General features: G+C 40.0%; 1 protein-coding gene across 4 annotated transcripts in view; it reads left to right on the top strand.

The window, feature by feature from the left end:
- The first annotated feature begins 358 nt into the window (after nucleotides 1-358).
- The window catches only part of LOC113097564 (ubiquitin carboxyl-terminal hydrolase 34-like), a 43,054-nt gene continuing 22,504 nt past the window's right edge, over nucleotides 359-20,908 (top strand). Inside the window, exons 1-29 of one of the 4 annotated variants that reach the window (XM_026262800.1) lie at nucleotides 359-940; nucleotides 3,371-3,458; nucleotides 4,789-5,254; nucleotides 6,603-6,653; nucleotides 7,770-7,919; nucleotides 8,006-8,073; nucleotides 10,178-10,370; nucleotides 10,455-10,516; nucleotides 10,595-10,676; nucleotides 10,763-10,855; nucleotides 11,767-11,892; nucleotides 12,050-12,179; nucleotides 12,582-12,712; nucleotides 12,788-13,566; nucleotides 13,814-14,028; nucleotides 15,366-15,481; nucleotides 15,575-15,702; nucleotides 16,229-16,318; nucleotides 16,402-16,497; nucleotides 16,691-16,773; nucleotides 16,883-17,037; nucleotides 17,134-17,247; nucleotides 17,333-17,432; nucleotides 17,735-17,909; nucleotides 18,105-18,231; nucleotides 18,313-18,460; nucleotides 19,694-19,794; nucleotides 19,876-20,085; nucleotides 20,164-20,289. In XM_026262800.1, the coding sequence (XP_026118585.1) occupies nucleotides 898-940; nucleotides 3,371-3,458; nucleotides 4,789-5,254; nucleotides 6,603-6,653; nucleotides 7,770-7,919; nucleotides 8,006-8,073; nucleotides 10,178-10,370; nucleotides 10,455-10,516; nucleotides 10,595-10,676; nucleotides 10,763-10,855; nucleotides 11,767-11,892; nucleotides 12,050-12,179; nucleotides 12,582-12,712; nucleotides 12,788-13,566; nucleotides 13,814-14,028; nucleotides 15,366-15,481; nucleotides 15,575-15,702; nucleotides 16,229-16,318; nucleotides 16,402-16,497; nucleotides 16,691-16,773; nucleotides 16,883-17,037; nucleotides 17,134-17,247; nucleotides 17,333-17,432; nucleotides 17,735-17,909; nucleotides 18,105-18,231; nucleotides 18,313-18,460; nucleotides 19,694-19,794; nucleotides 19,876-20,085; nucleotides 20,164-20,289 (4,446 nt within the window). In that variant the 5' untranslated portion in view covers nucleotides 359-897. The remainder of the gene's footprint in view (nucleotides 941-3,370; nucleotides 3,459-4,788; nucleotides 5,255-6,602; nucleotides 6,654-7,769; nucleotides 7,920-8,005; nucleotides 8,074-10,177; nucleotides 10,371-10,454; nucleotides 10,517-10,594; nucleotides 10,677-10,762; nucleotides 10,856-11,766; nucleotides 11,893-12,049; nucleotides 12,180-12,581; nucleotides 12,713-12,787; nucleotides 13,567-13,813; nucleotides 14,029-15,365; nucleotides 15,482-15,574; nucleotides 15,703-16,228; nucleotides 16,319-16,401; nucleotides 16,498-16,690; nucleotides 16,774-16,882; nucleotides 17,038-17,133; nucleotides 17,248-17,332; nucleotides 17,433-17,734; nucleotides 17,910-18,104; nucleotides 18,232-18,312; nucleotides 18,461-19,693; nucleotides 19,795-19,875; nucleotides 20,086-20,163; nucleotides 20,290-20,908) is intronic. The other 3 variants (XM_026262801.1, XM_026262802.1, XM_026262803.1) reach the window with 3 other exon arrangements.

Below are 20,908 nucleotides of genomic sequence, written 5' to 3'. Positions count from 1 at the left end.
TTCCAGGAGCCTCATTTATCAAGTGTTTAGGAAAAGGATCTTTTTTGTGTCCCTCTATTTAAACGCATTCGTTCCTTGCATATAAGTACAAGTTGGTAGATAAAAAACTTGCTTTACACACTCATTGTGCTCGCATCTGTGCAGACACACTGTTGATAAATGAGGGCCAAGATTTTCAAATATCCTATCTTAACAAACCATGAATCAGTGGAAAGCTAATTTATAACGTTTTCAAATGATGTGCAAATCTCAACCTTAAAAAAAATTGACATTTATGACTGGTTTTGTGGCTCAGGGTCACATAACAAAATTGAAACAGCTCACGTACACGTGCTAGACAGCAAGACATCGCGAGATTTCCGAAGAATGGTCAAAAGGGCCGGAAGCAGGCGTTACGAAAACAGGCGATGTGTAACAAACGGTAGCCCCTCCCTCTCTCTGTGCCAGTTTTCCGAAAAAGTCCGAACGACCTGCAAAGACGACCTGGCGGAAATAGCCGACGACTCGCACAACGTTAGCCGCTCACCTCCGAGCAATCGCGAACATTCCCGGAAAACTCCGAACATACCCGAAGTCGTCCGACGGAAACACCCGAATTGTAACACCAGTCCCAGTTCATCATGGCTGCCGTATGTGCTAGTCTGCACAGTAACGCTCTGCTCGGAGACTGACTCTCCGCTCCTTTAGTGCCTCACATTTACTGTCTCCAGCCTCGACATCTCGGTAAACAATCCCGCTTGCATGAGCCCAAATCTCCCTGGCTGTGTTGTCTCATAATAGCGAGCCTTCATCAAGCATTTCGTCGGGCCTTAAACACCCCCTTAAAAAGACAGAGAGCAAAACAGGCAACATTTTATTCCTCCAATGGTCTGAATACACTTTCCGCCTTTATGAACCATGTGTGAAAACTGCGCCGAGCTGCTGGAGGTGCTCAATGAGAGTAAGTCAACAGCTTTTGGTTGTTTTTTTGTTGTTGTTTGCATCAAGTTGTTAGCATGACTGTCCGAGCATGCGGCTCGCTGCCTCGCTTCAGCACAGATTTTCTTGTATAATATTTAATGTTTCACACTTTTTGTCAACGTGTGCATTTAAAAGAGCGACCAAGCACCTTTTGGCTGTCATTACTTAACGTTTGTTTAATTCTGTTGTCTGTTTTTATTAATGCAATGCTACTGGAGCGTGTTAGCCCCTCCTCATCATCATTTCAGAATTTAATCGTCCAAGAGCAACATCCACCAGTTTATTTTGACCAGAAGCATCAGAAAACACCTTAATGTGTGCGTTGACCATCAGCTTGTTTGAATATGCTTGGATGCTGATGAGAAGTTGGACTGACTTGCATTAGCATTAGCCATTCAGAAGTGTTTTTGACATTGTCATTCTTCAAAATGCACACAGATCAGCATCTGATCAGCCAAACACGATCCATACTGCAGTGTAATTCCGCTCGAGCTGGTGATTTATGAGGGTTCATGCGATAATACTCTGCTGGTACAGTTATAATGTCAGATGCTACTCTATTTCATTGTGTGTGTGTGTGTGTGTGTGTGTCAGCATAAGTCTGTTCATGCACGCTCTGTAATTCAAAAAAAGGTCAAAAGCAGACAGACAGTCACTAAACCAGTTGTGCCAGACATCATAAAAAGATACAAATCACGGGGCATTTTAACTAGATTCGAAAAGTTCTCCTATTAAAGAGATCTTTGTCATTATTAAGTCGTCTTTGTGATGCTCTGGTCCATTATGCTTTCTTCTGTAAACTACAAACGGAGATGTTTCAAAGAATGTTCATGCTGCTCTTTTCAGTGCAAAGATACAGTAACCAGGAGCTTTGAATCTTTAAAAAGGATAAAAAGCAATGCAGTGTAAAAGTAGTCTAGGCAGTTGCATGCTATATTTCAAGCCTATTAAAGGAACAGACACATTTTAATTTGTCATTTGCTAAAAATCTTCTCCTCTGTCAGAGATCTTGTATTTTGTCTGTTTTTTTGCATATTCAAATCAGCGCAAACTGACTTGGTAAAAATTAATTTAGTCTTTTTATCTCAGAATTGTTTTTTTTAAGTATCAAACAAGAAGTTAAGACTTATTTATGGTATGTTTTGTAATTTTTGTAGTACAGTTATATGAAAAAACAGCAGCTTGAACATTCTTCAGAATATCATTTTTTTTTTTTTTATGAGGAATTAAGTTTTTATTTTTCCATAGGATAAATAAAGTCTTGTAACAACACAAGGGCAAGTAAATGATGACAGAATGTCCATTTTGGGTGAATTATTCCTCTAAGTCGGACTATTAAGGTCGGACTGTTTTTGGCTTGAAAAGAACTGAATACTGTGAGTCAGTCAGTCTGTGTTTGCAGGTTTGCTTTTTTTTTCTGTGCCGTGAGACTTTGAGGGATTTTTGGTGCTTTTGTGGTTTCAGCTTTGATAACAGATCCTCATATCACACTGCCGTCAAACTCTTTCTCAGTCCTTGAACACAATGCCCTAGATTGTTACTGTAGAGCTGTGTGGAAACGGCAGAGAAAAAAAAGACAGGAAAGCCGTTTTACAGAAAGAAAGGATGAAAATCTCATGTAGGTCGAGGCTAACCAGCTGCTTGAGTGAACTTTACAACCCAAAGGTAGCATTCCCGAGTCCAGCTACTCCCTCGTCACTGTGGAAACCATTAATTGTGCTCTGTGTGTGTGTGTGTGTGTGTGTGTTTGTGTGTGTGGAGGTTTGTCAGGATAGAGCACTTAAATGGATGTTAAGGTCCTGCAAATTAAGTCATGTGATCATCTGAAATGAGCATGCTTAATGTGATTCCCACATATAGTCTTACTGTGGGAAAAAGAAAAAATTAAATATATGGTAAAAAAAAAAAGGTTGCTATAACTGAAAAATGTCACTAACACAAAACGTATCATGGTAACATGCATTAAAAATGCTCTAAGTATTTATTTAACACAAGATAAAACTCCTGATGCATGTAAGCCTAACTGATATGAAAATAGGAAGCAGAAACATTTATTTAAAAAAAGAAAAGAAAACACCAAATGTGTCAAAAATGTAAAAATTGTTTCACAGGGTATTTTGGGAACGTCAGCTGCTGTACATTAAACAGCACTGGTACTGTAAAATGTCTCAGTTAACTGGTTTCCGGTGTAGCTTTTCTACAGTCTTTTACCAGTCTGTAAAATGACACTCATTTTTGACAGCGGGAGAGTGCTGTCTTGATTGTTCTCTGCCAGGTTCACTGGTTTTCATTTGATGTCTTTCAGCATTTGCTGTGTCTCTGACATCTGATCTGATCCCAGAGAGCTCTACAGCCCTGAAGCCAGTTCATAACAGCTTTCTTTCTCCGTGTGTGTGTGTGTGTGTCTCAGTCTCGGATGCAGACAGCTCAGACGGCCTGCAGCTGAAGAAGGAGCATGCCTTAAGAGTCTTCACTTACATCAGCACATGGACACAGAGGTCAGCACTCAGTCTTTCGCAGATTCAGACATACAGCTACTCATTCTACTACTATTCATTCCTTAAATGTTTATTTGTTCATTTCTCAGTTGCTCATTTGTCCAGTTAATTCCCTCAGAACTCATTCCCTCATTGAATTCTCACTCACTTGGATGTTTATTCATAACCTATTGCTCAAACAAGCAGTCATTTGTCATTCATTCACTCACTGCAGTCTGTCGTTCATTCATTCATTCACTCATTCAATTCGCACATCGCATATGATAGATCCTCATCTTTTGAATAGCCTTGCTATTAAAATTATTTATATAATTCACGTCGAGTGGCCATTTGGCTATTATTTGCCAGCATGGACGAAGGCTGTCATGGATGTTTTGCAGCTCAAAATCTCCTAAAACGGATAAATGACAGAAATTGTCGGTAATTTTCATTTGGTGTGCTATCTGATATATCTCGTTAGAGGTAGAATTCTTTAGTGATATAAAGTAGCGCCGATATTATAGTTATTAAATGAATTTGAATGAATTAACCCGAGAGAGAGACCATGGGAATGTGAAGCTTGCAAACAAGTGAAAGTTATCACCTCATTGCTGAGAAGTGTAATGTAGCTTTTAGTAGCGAAGCTGTTCTAATTCACGGGGCAGAGGTTGAAAACCAGTTTTTTTTTTTTTTTAAGTTTCCATTTCAATAAAATGTGAGCACACCAGTATTAAAACGTTATCTTTATGTGCAAACGTGTCACCCTCACATTAGTTCTGTGGGGAATAGGATATGTGTGTTTAGACGTAGGTCGGATGTCCAGATATCGGATATTTATGTGATTTAAAACCACATTTGGAAATGGCTCAGATCGAATGCGAAAAAAACAGATCTCGAGTGTGTTTTTGTGTTTACACGCGTGTATCAAATTCTGACCTGCTGTGTCAGATGTGGGGAAAAATATCCGATTTTTTTTGCCTGTGTAAACGCTGCTCATTCATACCTTTTTCATTCTGTCACTGATTCATGCCCTCGCTCATTTATTTATTGATACACACACTCATTTGTTCTCATTCACTCGCTGTCTTGCTCATTCATTCATTCTCGTTTGCTAACTGATTAGCTTATTCTGTAATTCTCATCAATTTTATCATGAATTAATGTTTTGTGTTGTTTGACCTGTTGTTTGGATTGGATTTAAATTCTGTCAAGTGTTAAACAGAACTGAGTGTACTACGATCTCCTTGTAGCACGGTTAAAGTAGCCAAGATATTTAATAAGCAAGCACGTTAGTTGCTAGAACCTTGTAAATGATGGTCTGACGGCCGATTCTCTCCATGTTCATCTGCAGGCAGTGTCTGTGCTGTTTCAAGGAATACAAACACCTCGAGGTGTTCAGCCAACTGGTTTATGCCCTCATTAACTTGGTTATCGCCCAAGTAACCAACCTTAGGGACCGTCTACACAGTGGCCATGGCAACACTAGGACTGAGGGGGCGGAGTCTGAATGGGGCTCCGCCCAGCCACAGCCGTCGCCCTGTGAGGACGAGCCACTGAATGTGGAACGGGACTCTGCTGAAGAAGATGGTGGCGTGGAGGATGGAGATCAGCACAAGAACCAAAATCAGGGGGTCAAACCGGATCCCCAGCCCAAGCTCAGTGAACCCACGGCGGGCGGGAATGAGAGCAGCCTGGACCCGTTTGCATCCTGGAGCACAGAAGACCAGGAGAAACTGCTGCTGTGCGCTGCCAAGATCTTTCAGATCCAGTTCCCCCTGTACACGGCCTACAAACACAACACACATCCCACTATAGAGGTAATACTCGCTCATATAGGAAACAGTTTTCTTACTGTCTGGATTCCCGGGTTTTTTTGAGGCCTTGAAAGTTACAATTGTGGATTGGATTCTGAGATGTTGGTGGCTTGGCTTTGCACTCAAGCTTGTTTTAGTTTAACATTTCTGGAAATCCCGTGTCAATTGTGCCTTGTTTGTAAATGAATTCTCAGTAAATTAGTTCTTACTGATGGTCTGGATCTTCATTAAAAAATAAAAGTTCATCCACTCTTGTTGGGATCTGAACAGAAGGAAGGCAATGCAAAGACTGTGTTTCCACAGCTTGGCCCTGCACACTGTCTTGCGGTATTTAGAGCCATCTTTATCGTTTGGTTTCTTTGTAGACCTGCTTGTTCGCCTCCCTCATAAACACTTCATATGCAAATCGGTGGGCGGGACTAAACAGGCGGCGATGTAGAAGCAGACGTTGATCATCTTCTGCGAAGGCAGTTCTTAGCCACACACAAGCTGTCCTTTTGACAGACTGCCTTCAATATAAGCTATTTTTAGACTAACTAGAACGTTTTTAGTTCTTAAACATTTATAGTACAATAACCTCCTTATGTGTCTAGATCAGGGGAATTTTGGTTTCTCAGTTCATGCATGACCTCTTTAATAGTTCACAATAAGATCTAGTACATGCATTAATAAAAATGTAATTTAATGCATATACATTTTAAGTGTAAAAATGATGTCTGAAAAATCCCAGAATTAAAAGATGCTCTGCTTTTGACACTCGTAGTGCTATTTCTGTTATATAGTTCATTTACATGTGCAGTGGTAATCCGGTTATTGTGTAGTCAGGCTTACCCATAAACACTCAAGTATGCACAACACATGCATAATCGAAAATATTATGGATTAAATGCACATCACATCTTTTTTCATAGTTTTTCACTTTCAGAGCAATCCCCCAACGTCAAGGCCAGTTGTAATAGTTGCGCATATTTACAAAACGAAGATGGGCTACAGTCATTTTAACATTTTAAAAAGACAAATGACCCAATTCAGATTTTTCAAGTGCATTGTAAATCTGATTGTTGTCAGTACTGAGAACTTGTGCCTGTTCCTAATTTATTGGTAAAACTTTTGCTCTGGATGTTTTGAAAGCACCAATTTGGTCTCAACAGAAGTAATATACACATCACATCAGAGTTATGTGTATATTATGCTCTTCCAGTTAGTGCTTTTTTATTGCTAAATGATTTAGATGAACTGAATAACCTCAACAAATCCTCAAGACAAATATAGAAGCTGAAAAGTTGAAGTATGGTTTTATTTAGGTCGCTGTCTGTTTTTTTAAATATCCGTTTGTTGTTTTTGTCCTCAGGATATCTCCGCACAAGAGAGCAATATCCTCGGCTCTTTCTGTGATATGAATGTAAGTCTCTCTCTTTCACACACACTCATTATGATGGGCTTGATTACACAGTTTAGAGATAATTCATGAGCACAATAGCTGCTGAGTGGATGGAGCAGGACTAGTTTAAACTGACTCTGAGGTCAAAGCTAGTGTGTGAAAGTACGAGATGTTCCTTGTTTAGACGTCGGCTAGCATGATTCATCTGCACTCATGAATCATCACAGGTTTTAGTAATTAAATGCAAACTCTTTATACTCAAACTCTACGTACGGAAGTTTTCCAAAGCTCCTTTGAGGTCATATAAAAACGACTCACATCTTGGGATTTTTTTAACATTTTGTTTGAAGCCTGTAAATAGTTTTTGCCTGCAACTATTTTGATTCATCTGTTGATTATTTCTCATAATCTTTGCTTGACATGCAATAAAAAGATTTTATAATAATAATAATTATCGTTATTATATTACATTTATATAATCACAACAGTTTATTATATTACTTAAAATGACATTTGTCTGGTAGTTATAGGACTATATATAATTATCTTTATATTATGATTTTAGTTCTTGTTAAGATATGGTCTTCATACCCCATGTTTTATATATATATATATATATATATATATATATATATATATATGTTTTATAAAAACACAATATGTTAGTCTTAAAAAAAATGAGATATAGTGTGTGTGTGTATATATATATATATATATATATATATATATATATATATATATATATAATATAGTGGTTTTTGTGATTTGTATTACAAAAATTTTATATCACTCATAAATATATATTTTTTATAATTGTATATTCGATTTATATTTTGAAAGATACTAGATCACATATGGTTAATGTGACGATCATGTGGTCACATGACAATATCTGTTAGTCGTATTATGTAATATTATATACATAGTTTAATGTTAAATATGTTCATAAATCATAAGAAAAGCTCAAAGACTCAATGTCTTTTGTGCTTTATTCACAATATACAAGCTGAATTAATTTCTGTGTAAATCATTCACAACATTGAGTCATGTGACCACACATTCATTCTGTTGAGCTAAAGTGTTTGTTTTTTTTGGTGTGTTTTAAGGGATTATGTTGTGTGTGTGTGTGTGTTTCAGGATGTGGAGGTCCCTCTGCACCTGCTGCGGTATGTGTGTATGTTCTGCGGGAAGCACGGCCTCTCTCTGATGAAGGACTGCTTTGAGTTCGGCGCTCCTGACACTCTCCCCTTCCCCATCGCACATGCCTTCATCACCATCGTCTCTAACGTGAGTCAAACAAACCTAGTCGAGTAAACCAGAGTTTGACTTGTTAGACCCGTAACCAACCAGAGCTTATTCTTCGGTGTGTACAGATCAGAATATGGTTGCACATTCCCGCTGTGATGCAGCACATCATCCCTTTTCGCTCTTTCGTTATCAGGTAAGAAAACCTTTCTGAACTGGACCTAAAGCTTCAGAATCATTAATTGCCAAGTGGAATAACTGAATATCAGGAATGTGTGTTTCATCGAATCGATCCTGCGATATAAAGAGACGCAGGCTACTCTTAGAAAGAGGCATGCTGCCAAGAATCAGCTCTCTGCTGAGTTGCTAGGAAGAGCATCCCTCACCATAGCAACAGTCTCCACGGCTCTCCTCACTTGACCTTGGGGGGAGTCAGACGGCTGGCATGAGTGCTGGTCATGTGACTCGAGCCAGACGGCTGGCAGGGGAGCTGAGAGAGTGCTGGTCATGTGACTCGAGCCAGACAGGATTAGAGCCGCACGCAGAGACTCGCAGAGAGAGACTGTGTATTAGTGTATTCACACAGAAACCTCAAGTTTTTCTGATATTTCTGTAGCATAGTATGAATTAATAAATTGTAAATATTCATGGATCTTGAAAAGTTGTCAAAACCACCAACTAGGGCTGTGCAAAAAATCGAATGCATTTTTCATGCGCATCTTGTCAGTAAAGGTGCTCCTTTGATAGTAGTATACATCTCCAGCACGAGCGTTCAGATCAGGGTTGCCAGGTTTTCAAAACAAATCCTGCCCACTTTCTTCTCAAAACTAGTCCAAAACTAGCCCAGTCGTGTTTCCAGGAGGTTCTCCGATAAAAATTGCGTCTCGGGGTTAAAATGCATGTTTTTTGGCTGGGTTGCCTTGGTAAAATTCGCATTTTAGGGGCTAAACATCACGTTATTGGTATTGGGGTCGCTTCAACCGGCAGACATGAAAAACAACTGCAGACTTGGCAACACTGGTTCAGGTGGAGGTCACTTTCAAAATCAACAAAGAATCGCCTCCGATTTTTAAATCGATTTTGTGTAGATTGTCAGTGGACTATGGCTCTGTGTAGTAAATGCCGCTCCACCTGAACCAGTGTTGCCAAGTCTGCGGTTGTTTTTCATGTCCGCAGGTTGAAGCGACCCTAATACCAATGAAGTGATGTTTAGCCCCTAAAATGCGAATTTTAGCAAGGGAACCCCGAATAAATTTTTTTATTTTATCAGCCGGAATGAAAAGCGATTGGGCTAGTTTTGAGAAGTAATTGGGCAGGTTTTGTTTTGAAAACCTGGCAACCCTGATCTGAACACACGTGCTGGAGATATACTACTAATCACAGGAGCGCTTTTACTGACAAGATGCGCATGAAAATCGCATTCGATTTTTTAGCGCAGCCCTAACACCAACAATTAATCGGATCCAAAATAATCTTTTGTTTTACATAATATATGTGTGTGTTTACAGTGTATATTTATTGTCTGTATAAATACACATATACATAATAAATAATAATAATATAGTCTATCTGTGGTAGAGAATTGTGTTAGCAGCGCACAAGGTTGTGGGTTCAATTCCCAGGGAACACATGTTAGGTAAAACATGTAAAGCCTGAATGCACTGTAAGTCACTTTGGATAAAAGTGTCTGCTAAATGCATAAATTTAATTACATTTAAATAAACACCATACACACACGTTATGTGAACAAAAACGTTTATTTTGGATGTGTTTAATCCCTTGGACAGCACTACGTCTTATACAAATCTACATATAAATATTAGTCCACCAAGACAGTAGTCCAACCTCAGATTATTATATTATTACAAATATATAAATAAATAAATATATATAAATATATTTTATTAAACATTGTTGTTGTTTTACTTCAACATAAAATAAATAACTGAAAAAAAAATGGAAATCAAACTGCTATTATGTAACATATTACATTACATTGCTATAGTTTTTTTTTTTTTTTACTGTTTTGTAAATGTAATTGTCAAGTCACTGAAATGCTGAAATGCTTCAGGTTATACAAGTTAAGCATGGTACTGATTAGAAAATACTTTTATCTAGTCCCTCTGTTTAAAAAAAAAAAAACTAAAATTGCAGTTACAGCACTGCTTTTCAGTTGTCAGCCTGTCATTTTGAAGTGGGCCGTTCTAGATGGATGACCCTTTGTGATCAGTTGTTTTTATTCACCTGACTCATGCAGTCACACCTAACATGTCTGGTCTAATATGAATCTCTGTCTCTAGGTATCTGTGTAATTTGTCGGATCAGGAGCTGCGTCAGAGCGCGGCGCGAAACATGGCCGACCTGATGTGGAGCACGGTGAAGGAGCCGTTGGACAGCGCGCTGTGTTTCGACAGAGAGAGTCTGGATCTGGCCTTCAAATACTTCATGAGTCCGACGCTCACCATGAGACTGGCCGGCCTGAGCCAGATCACGGTACGAGAGAGACACAAAAACACAAGAACTCTTCTTCCATCATCTCCAGCCCGTGTTGAATGACCTGTGCTTGTGTTTCTGCAGAATCAGCTGCACACCTTCAATGATGTCTGTAATAACGAGTCCCTGGTGTCTGACACAGAGACGTGAGTCTTACGAGTCCACTGCTGTTAGTAGTTCAAGTCAATCTAGACATGTATTGAGATCTTTCTTTCCTCTTTCAGGTCGATAGCAAAAGAGCTCGCTGACTGGCTCATTAACAACAATGTTGTGGAGCACATATTTGGACCAAATTTGCACATTGAGGTGAGTCCAGTAGACTTTCATAGTTTCTTTGGACGCTAACTAAAGGTTGATTATTTCTGATTGTGCTTGTCTTGTTTCTGCTGTAGATCATTAAACAGTGCCAAGTGATCCTGAACTTCCTGGCAGCCGAGGGCAGGCTGAGCACTCAACATGTGGACTGTATATGGGTCGCCGCTCAGGTGCACACACACACAAAAACTCATTTCACATGAGTTTCACATTTTTTGCATAGCATACATTTGTAAAAATGTGGAGTAAACTATCAGAGCACACTGTAAGTAACACTTAATCCCACAATGCTGTCTTTTTATTTAACAGTAACAGCAATTACATTGTGTGCAACAAGAAACATTGTTATCCTATAAGAAATACACATATTGGATTTGCATTTTTAATCCAATTTTGTGAACAAAAAGTGTTTTCGAAGTCTATTATTGTTATTATTATTACATTTATTTTCAATATATGTCCCACTTTTAATGTGTTGAATGCAACAAGAAGTATAAACAATTTTATTATGATGGACATTAATTGTGTATATTTTTTAAGTTTAAAATTTGTTTAATTAATATATAAAGCTTTAATCTATATATTACATAAATTATAACTTAAAAAAAAATACACAAGTTAAAAATTTATTTTAATAAATAAAATATTTATAAAATAATAAAATTAAAAGTATAAAATTAAATAAAAGATACTTGCACTTACTGAATTTAAAACTGAAAGCTAAATGGAAATGTTAAAAGCACAACTAATTAAAATGACGAGTGCACATAATAAAGTGACTTAAACTTAAATTGTAATGAACACCACAAATATAGAAATAAAAGCTTGTTCAAAATAGTAATATAAATAATACTAAAACAACACTGGAAGCTATTTTTTTCTTTCCGATTACTACATATGAATATTGTCCTCACAAGTCAGATGTAAAGATTTTACTAAATTTGAAACGAGATTTTCTGATATTCATCCCTTTAGATGACAGTGGGAAACAAGAACGCACTCTATTCTCTGTTCGGCCTTTGATTCTCATGTATTTCCTCATACAGTAGTGTTGAACATGCCTGTCTGTCTCTGTTTCCAGCTGAAACACTGCAGTCGCTACATCCATGACCTGTTCCCCTCGCTCATTAAGAACCTGGACCCTGTTCCTCTGCGGCACGTGCTCAGTCTGGTGTCAGGGTTACACCCCAGCGCACACACTGAGCAGGTACCACACGCTCTCACACTCTCTTACAATTACATGCAGTCACTTTAGTCATATAGATGACCGCTCTCACGAACATACTTTGAAATAGACTAAAACAGCTGGATTTTTACCTGGCTATCCAGTATGTGTTTGTTGAGTTGTTTCTCTGCTTGTGTAGACGCTGTATTTGGCGTCCATGCTGATCAAGGCCTTGTGGAATAACGCTCTGGCAGCCAAAACTCAGCTGTCCAAACAGAGCTCCTTCGCCTCCCTGCTCAACTCAAACATTCCCATGGGCAACAAGAAAGGTGTGTTGTGTTTGACATCTGCCTTTGGATGTGCATGCCTAAGAATTAAAAGGATAGTTCACTCAAAAAATGAAAATTCTGTCAGTAATTACTCATCCTCATGTCGTTCCAAAGCTGTTAAATGCATTTTTGATGCTTTTCGAGAGCTCTCTGACCCTCCTCTAGACAGCAATGTAATTAACACGATCAAGGTCCAGGAACATAGCAAGGAGATCGGTAAAATAATCCATGTGGCATTACAGGTTCAACTGTAATTGTAAGAAGCTACGAGAATACTTTTTGTATACAAAGAAAGCAAAAATAATTGTATTCATCAATTCTTCATTTGCCTGCGGTGTGAATGTAGCCACATTGTAGCCGGTATTTGGTTAAAAGGTTAGTTGTATTTTAATTTCCCCCCAGGTTCTCCTGCAGGAAGCCCGGAGAGCAGTGACAACAGCGACACGCATCACAGTGGAGGAAGTGACATGGAGATGGACGAGCCAATCATGAGCAGTGGAAAACGAGGGCAGCAGAGGCTTTCCGACACGGAGGTAACGTATTTTCCAAATTTGATCTGAAAACCGGTGTCACTCGGCTTCATTTGAGTGGTTTTTGCCGTTCCGCAGGAGTCCCTGCAGGGCAGCTCTGATGAGACGGGCAACAGCGGCGAGGAGGGCAGCAGCAGCGGCCGCAGCGAGGCGTCCAGCAACGAGGCAGGATCCAGCCGAGCCAGCCAATCAGCAGGCAGCCCGGGCAGCGAGCTGCACTCCGACGACATGGCTGACAGCGAGGCCCTGAAGGAAGAGGAAGAGGAGGAGGAAGAAGAAGAGGACGACGACGAGGATGATGAAGACGATGATGAGGACGATGAAGACGACAGGCCCGCCATCGCCTCCGAGGAAACCCGAGACTCCCGAGAGCCGTCTACATCAGAGCTACGCAAACGCAAAGCTGTCGAAGCGCTCGGAGAGGTCCAGGGTCCTCCGGAGCGACCCGGAATTCCTCCCGGCTCCATCACCCCTGCTCCAGGACTTTCCAAAACCAAATCTATTCCCTTCACCCCCGAGGCAGCCGCTGCCCTGGTAGCCTCGTCTTCCCTTAGGATCCTCGAGCCTTGCTCTTCTTCATCCGTGTGCCTAGAGGGAACGTCGGGAGAGCAGGCTGATCCCTCCTCACATTCCCAATCCCAGAAGCCCCAGCAGCCACAGGAGGGCGGCACAGAGATGGGCTCCTCACACGGAGCGTCTGTTTCCCAGGAGCCACCCTGCATGCCTCGACCGACAGACTTCCTGACGGAGGCCATGGGCAACGAACTCTTCAACTGCAGACGTTTCATCAGCCCTCAGCATCACCATCATCATCATCACCAGAATCACCATCATCATCACCACCACCACCATGATGGGTGAGGCTACCTCTTTAATGTCATATTGACATTACCTCTCTTCCAAAACCTAGTAAGCTTCCTAGCTATCTACATAGGAAGCATCTTAACTGCAATGGACCATTTTTGGGATTGCCTTCTTAAAGATTGTGTCTTAAAAGGTTGCTTTGATGCTTTAAAGTGTTGTCTAAGTAGACAGCTCTCTTGGATTTTATTCCCTTGTGTCTTCTGGAAACAGATGCTCAATACAAACTCTCACTCTCCACAGTCACATGGTAGAGGACATGCTGAGCGCCGATGACGTGAGCTGCAGCAGCTCCCAAGTCAGCGCCAAATCCGAGAAGAACATGGCGGATTTTGACGGAGAGGAGTCCGGCTGCGAGGAGGAGCTGGTCCAGATCAACTCGCATGCAGAGCTCAGCTCGCACCTGCAGCAACACCTCCCCAACCTGGCATCCATATACCACGAACATCTAGTACAAGGTACGTACACATCAGCTAAGACTGCTAGGATGAGCTCTGTACATTCACTCCCCCCACTTACAATCCCAAGCTCGAAAAATTGGGACTATGAGTCTGAATCTCTAACCATTTGACCACAACTTCCCCACAAAGTCATGAAGCGACATGGATGGGTTGCCATTCCCTGTGATAGAGCATTGCCCTGGGATAATATGGGTGTTGCTAGGTTTTTAAGGTGTTGTAAGTGGTTGCTAGTAGGGATAACCACTGCTTGTTATCCGAGCATTAACCGTTTACTGATAAAATCAGAATAATAAATGAGTATTTGCCTGAATAAAAATAGAATGGACAAGCATCTGTGATGATGCATTAAAAATACAAAAAATAAATAAAAGTGCAAACAGCAGCAAAGCAACATCAAAACCTGGATTCACACATCCTCAAGTTATTATGCAGCAGTGCTTCTGAAAACAGAGAAAAACTAAATAAAATAATATAAATAAAAAAGAATGAAATAAATAGGATTAGGCCTACACTAAATAGCCTATATATCACATAAATTAATAAATTAAGATGACAAAACTAAAACACACACTGAATTTTTCAATGCGCTATGAAGAACGGTATAGTCGTTTTCCCATCAGATATAATACATAGTAGGCCTACATCAGTGTAAGTGTCTATTTTATTTCATTTTTTACGAATAAAATGGAGTGCTACTGGCTTACTAAAATCCCTAAAATTTGTGGTTCGAGCGCAATCCACTCACCCCACCCAAAATGCAGATGTTCTGCACGATCACAAATTTTCTCATTAAAACGAAGAAAGTGTAGACATTGTTTAAATAAGAGATTCATTCTGCAGTGTAAAGCTTCTTTAATTATTTTTAATAAATTTTCTGAGATTGCGATGAATTACAGTAAGATGAGTGTCAGCTTTCCAGTGATTATGAGGGGTGCACCCATTGCGCACTTTAGGCTATAATGCATTCAGAATTTACATATATTCACTCACGGATTCACTCTCACTTCATAATTTATCCAATATTGCCACTTGCCATTGTTTTATGTATAGCTTACCACATCATTCAACTAAGTGAAGGGGAAGCAGGTGCTTGCTCAGCGAAAAATGCATGCTGCATTTGTATATCATCCTCAGGCATATAGTGTATGCTGGCCAAACCGTAAATCAACGTAAAATCGTGAATTCCAGGCTTAAAGTGGTTGTTGAAATGGTTGTACGGTGCTCTAAGGGGTTACTAGAACATTGCTTTGTTGTGTTGCTTTGATTCTATGGTTCATTTTACAAAAACTCTAATTTGATTTTAAACAAAAGTCACATGATCATTTCTTCCTCAGGTCCAGCAGTGCACAAGCATCAGTACTCTGCACACGCGGTGACCGACATCAACCTGGACAACGTCTGCAAGAAAGGAAACACCCTTCTGTGGGACCTGGTCCAGGATGACAATGCGGTATGTTTACCTCACAGCAGACTATTTGAAGTATTTGACATTTAGATTGTGATTCTGATGTCGATGGGTTTCTGGTGTTGTGTTGGTGACTAGATCCACCTGTCGGAAGGCTTGATCAATGAGGCCGAGAAGCTGTTGTGTTCTCTGGTCTGCTGGTTCACTGACCGTCAGATCCGCATGCGTTTCATCGAGGGCTGCCTGGAGAACCTGGCCAATCACCGGTGAGACCATCACAGTTATATGAAGTAGTGGTCGACCGATATGTGTTTTTTTGACAGCTGATGCCGATATCTTGGAAAGCAGGGGGTGACCGATATAAAGCCGATATGATTTGTAAAAAATTGTTTTTAATTATTTGACAAGTGATTGAAAAATAAATGTGTAAAATAAACATACTTTAGATGACAAGATATTTTTCACAAATAAATAAATATTCAATAAAAAGATAATAAAAATGAAGTAAACACTTTAATCAACGTTGCACTCAGTATTCTGGGAAGTTTGCATGCATTGGGAATCAAATTATTCAAATAAAGCTCTCAGCGCCATCAAAATAAAAGTCCTGCTTCGAAGGCATCAGAAAAAACTTATCAGCGAAAATGCCAAATATCGGCTGATATATCGGACTAGGCGATATATCGGTTGACCACTAATATGAAGTGCTGTAGAAAACAGCTGAAGAGCTTTGGGTTTCTCTAAGGTCCAGTAGGAGATGTTTGATTGTTTCTTTCTGCTTGTGTTCATCAGGTCAGTGGTGGTCTCTTTGCGTTTGCTGCCGAAGCTCTTCGGGACCTTCCAGCAGTTCGGCTCCAGCTACGACACTCATTGGATAACCATGTAAGAAACTCTGCCCACCACTGCTCTCCGTGTTGTTATTAAGTAGAACTTAAGAGCGCTTTACAGATAATTTTGTGTTACAGGTGGGCGGAAAAAGAGCTGCACATGATGAAGCTCTTTTTTGATGATCTGTTACACTATATCCAGGAAGTGAGAGAGCAGCGCCACAAATTCGCTTTGTAAGTTTGGTGTTTTCAGCATCATTACTCCAGCCTTCATTGTCAGGGAAGAATTTGCAGCATTATAAATGTATCTACTGTTGCTTTTGATAAATTTAATGCATCCTTGCTGAATAAAAATCTTAATTTCTTAATTTAAGTTTTGTCTGAATTGTGTGTATGAAGTGCAGTGCTAACAACCCGTTTGTTTCAGGTACAGTCACAGTGCAGAGGTGCAGGTGCGTCTGCAGTTCCTCACCTGTGTGTTCTCAACGCTTGGATCACCTGACCACTTCAGTGAGCGTCTCTCTTTATCTCTCTCACACCGCTGCATGTCACTATCACTCTATATGTAACTATATGAACATCCTGCCTGTGTGTTTGTGTGTGTGTGTGTGTGTGTCAGGGTTGAGTCTGGAGCAGGTGGACATCCTGTGGCACTGTTTAGTGGAGGACTCTGAGTGTTACGACGATGCTCTTCACTGGTTCCTGAACCAGGTCCGCAGTAAAGACCAGCACGCCATGGGCATGGAGACATACAAACACCTCTTCCTGGAGAAGGTCTGGCCACTGTATCATTGGAGCACATCTTTTATACAGTACATGCCGTGAGAATGAATCTTTCATCAGGTGCTTCTCTCTTTCTCTTTCTCGCAGATGCCTCAGCTGAAGCCGGAGACGATCAGCATGACGGGACTCAATTTGTTTCAGCATCTGTGTAACCTGGCTCGTCTGGCCACCAGCGCCTACGACAGCAGCTCCAACTGCGAGGTTCACAGCAGCGGATCTCAAAATCTCTGTGTGTTCTCTCGATGTGATCTCCCTGACCGCTCTCTCTCTCTCTCTCTTTCTGTAGTTGTGTGGTATGGATCAGCTGTGGGGAATCGCGCTGAGGGCTCAGTCTGCAGACATCAGTCGCGCTGCAATCCAGTACATCAACTCCTATTACATCGGCGGTCAGTAAACACGCTTCATAATGATTAAACATTAACAGTTTTTAGTCAACAAGTCACGTTCATTTTTTTATAGTGCTTTATGTATTAGAGATCAATTTCAATCTATTCAGCACAATTTAACAGATTAGATTCAAACTTCAAAAATGAGGCAAATCCAAATTCTTCTATAAAGGCAGTCATGTCATTTTTTTCCTTCAGTTCATTTATATTGAGAGTTCAATTGCCATTGGAGTTTAATGGTGGTGCTTTTTGTTTTGTTTTCTGAATATATGTATGGGTGTGTAATGTGATGTATTTATTAGTGTGTGTGACCGCAGGTAAAACGGGTCTGGAGAAGGAGCAGGAGTTCATCAGTAAGTGTATGGAGAGCTTGATGATGGCGTCTGCTAACCTGGAGAAAGACGCCCACTCCAGCCTGACCGTCATCGAGAGAGGACTGCTGCTGCTCAAAACACACCTGGAGGCCTTCAGACGCAGGTACACTGATGTGAAAACCATGTCTATGTGAGAAATCACGTGGCATTTCTAATGTTAAGATTACAGACAGTGAATAAGCTGAGAGAATGCTAGTTAACTCATCCTGTAAAAGAACACAGTTAAGGCATTTATGTGTGTGTATGTAAACACTCACTGAGTCTGATCTGATGTGTGTGTGTGTGTGTGTGTGTTCAGGTTTGCGTATCACCTGCGGCAGTGGCAGATCGAGGGCACGGGCATCAGCAGTCATCTGAAAGCTCTCAGTGATAAACAGTCTCTCCCGCTCAGGATCGTGTGTCAGCCAGCAGGACTTCCTGACAAGGTGCGCCTTCATCATCTTCATCTTCCTCATCACTGGCGTCTGCTCAGGCTGAGTTTAATAAAGCCCTCTGTGTCTGTGCAGATGACCATCGAGATGTACCCCAGCGATCAGGTGGCTGATCTGAGGGCAGAGGTCACGCACTGGTACGAGAATCTGCAGAAGGACCAGCTCAGCCAGCAGGCACAGCTGCAGGAGTTCGGTCAGACCAGCCGCCAGCAGGACTTCCCAGGTACATACACGCGCACACACACACACACACACACACACTCTTTCTCTCTGTCGGAGGACTGTGACTCTATCGAATCTGAACCTCAAACAGAACGCCACTGACTCTGACTGTATGATGTATATAGTGCACAAATGTCCATAAGCAAAACAAATATACATATGTGCAGTATTTCTTAATATATATTTTATTCTACTTTTCTTTTGGTAATTTTATGCTTTGGATATTTTATGTATATTATGTAATATAAATCTTTCAATCTGTCCATCTCTCTGTCTATGTCCATCTTTATACATCCACATCTTATAATTTAAATACATTTTTATATTAAATATATGTTTGTTCACATATAGATATTTTTTTATATAATAGTTTTTTCTAAGTGATTTTATATTTTGGATAGAATTTAAATTTAGATTTTATATATACAATATTTAATTATATATATAATATTAAAGCCTATCAGTCAAAAGTTCAAATGGATGTTCATAGGGCAATATTCTGTGAATTCAACAAATATTTGTAAGTTTTTGGGGAAATATTTTTCTACATATGATATTATCAAATAGTTTTTAGTTGTTTAGAATATATTGCAGATATGTTCACTGAATATTAACCTAACAGAGCACTCAGATCACTAGGGTCAAGTCAGTTAGAAATACCAAGGGATCACACAAAACAAGGGGAGTCCTCCTTTAGTTACTATGCTGCCCGCAGCTGGAATCAGCTTCCAGAAGAGATCAGATGTGCTAAAACACTAGTCACATTTAAATCTAGACTCAAAACCCATCTGTTTAGCTGTGCATTTATTAAATGAGCACTGTCAAATGTCCAAACTGATTGCACTATATTTTCAATGTTTTATTTTAATTTCATGTAAAATCATTTTCTAACTGTTTTTAAATGTCTTAATCATTTTAAAAGTTTGAAAATTGCTTGTTTTATTTTTGTTATTTTTCTTCATGATTATTTTACTTTCTTTTATGTAAAACACTTTGAATTACCATTGTGTACGAAATGTGCTATATAAATAAACTTGCCTTGCCTTGTTTGGGGCAAAAAAATCTGATATTAATAAGAGGTTTTATTTATTTACTGTATCATATATTTGTGACTTTGTAAAAAGAGTTAAAATGTATAATCAGGGAACAGTTCAAATGAATGTTTACATGGCAACATTTCGTAGTGGGATTTGACCGGTAAACTGTGTGTGTGTGTGTGTGTGTGTGTGTGCAGGTGGTCTGATGGGTCCGGTGCGCATGATCTCATCCGGACACGAGCTGACCACGGACTATGATGAGAAGACCCTTCATGAGCTCGGCTTCAAGGACATGCAGGTGACCAAACAAATCCACATACACCTGTGAGTCCACATCACTAGACATAAAACGCTAAGAGACGCTTGTGTGTGCGGTCAGATGGTGTTTGTGTCTCTGGGCGCTCCGCGGAGGGAGAGGAAGGGCGAGGGAGTCCAGCTGCCGGCCTCGTGTCTGCCGCCCCCTCAGAAGGAGCACATCCCCATGCTACTGCTCCTGCAGGAGCCCCACCTCACCACCCTCTTCGACCTGCTGGAGATGCTGGCCTGCTTCAAACCGCCCGGCCCCGACAGACCCCAGCACAGCACTGAGGTAACGTCCAGCTCCACGCCTCAGACCCGGTCCAGACGGGGTTAAACCAGCATCCAATCCAGTGTGTTCCTCCTGCAGAGTGTTCGCTGTGAGGAGCTGCACCTCCACGCAGAGAATCTGTCCCGTCGTGTGTGGGAGCTGCTCATGCTGCTGCCCACGTGTCCCAGCATGCTCCAGGCCTTCCAGAACATCTCCGATGACACGGTCAGTCACATGACCCCTGCTACACATTCATTTATCACCGTTTGTTAGCCTGGACATGTACACTGTAAAAGCAAAGTTTATTGAAGCATGATTTATAATGTATCACACATTTTTTAATGTCTTTCTATAAAATTGCACATTTAATCCAAAATATGAGTCAAAATTAACATTAGATTTCCATTAAATAGTTAATTGTTTTCTACTACAAAATGTCATATTTCAATCTGTTTCAATCTGCAATTTCTTTTTTTTTTTTTCTACTTGTTTATTTGCATTAAACAAATAGATTTTAGTTTTTAGTTTTGGGGTGGGAAATGAATACATTAAAATAATAAGACATTTTGTTAATTTATATAATAATACATTATAATAAGAAATTGTATGTACTTGTCATAGAACATGTTATATATGAATAGTTAATTTGCTTTTTTCATTGTGCATTCCAATTAATCTCAGTTAAAAGCTGAAGTTGGGTTATTTTGAATTACTAAAAAATACAGTTAACTAACACAAAACATGATAGCATAATTAAAAACATGATTTTTGAAGTTTGCATTATCTGTTTTTGCAAATAAACTCTTCATATATTTTTATACTTTAGAAATTAACTTTTAACTTC

Source organism: Carassius auratus, unplaced genomic scaffold (assembly GCF_003368295.1).
Source record: "Carassius auratus strain Wakin unplaced genomic scaffold, ASM336829v1 scaf_tig00216332, whole genome shotgun sequence".
NCBI classification, from domain to species: domain Eukaryota; kingdom Metazoa; phylum Chordata; class Actinopteri; order Cypriniformes; family Cyprinidae; genus Carassius; species Carassius auratus.
This window is presented reverse-complemented; position numbering and strand designations above follow the sequence as displayed.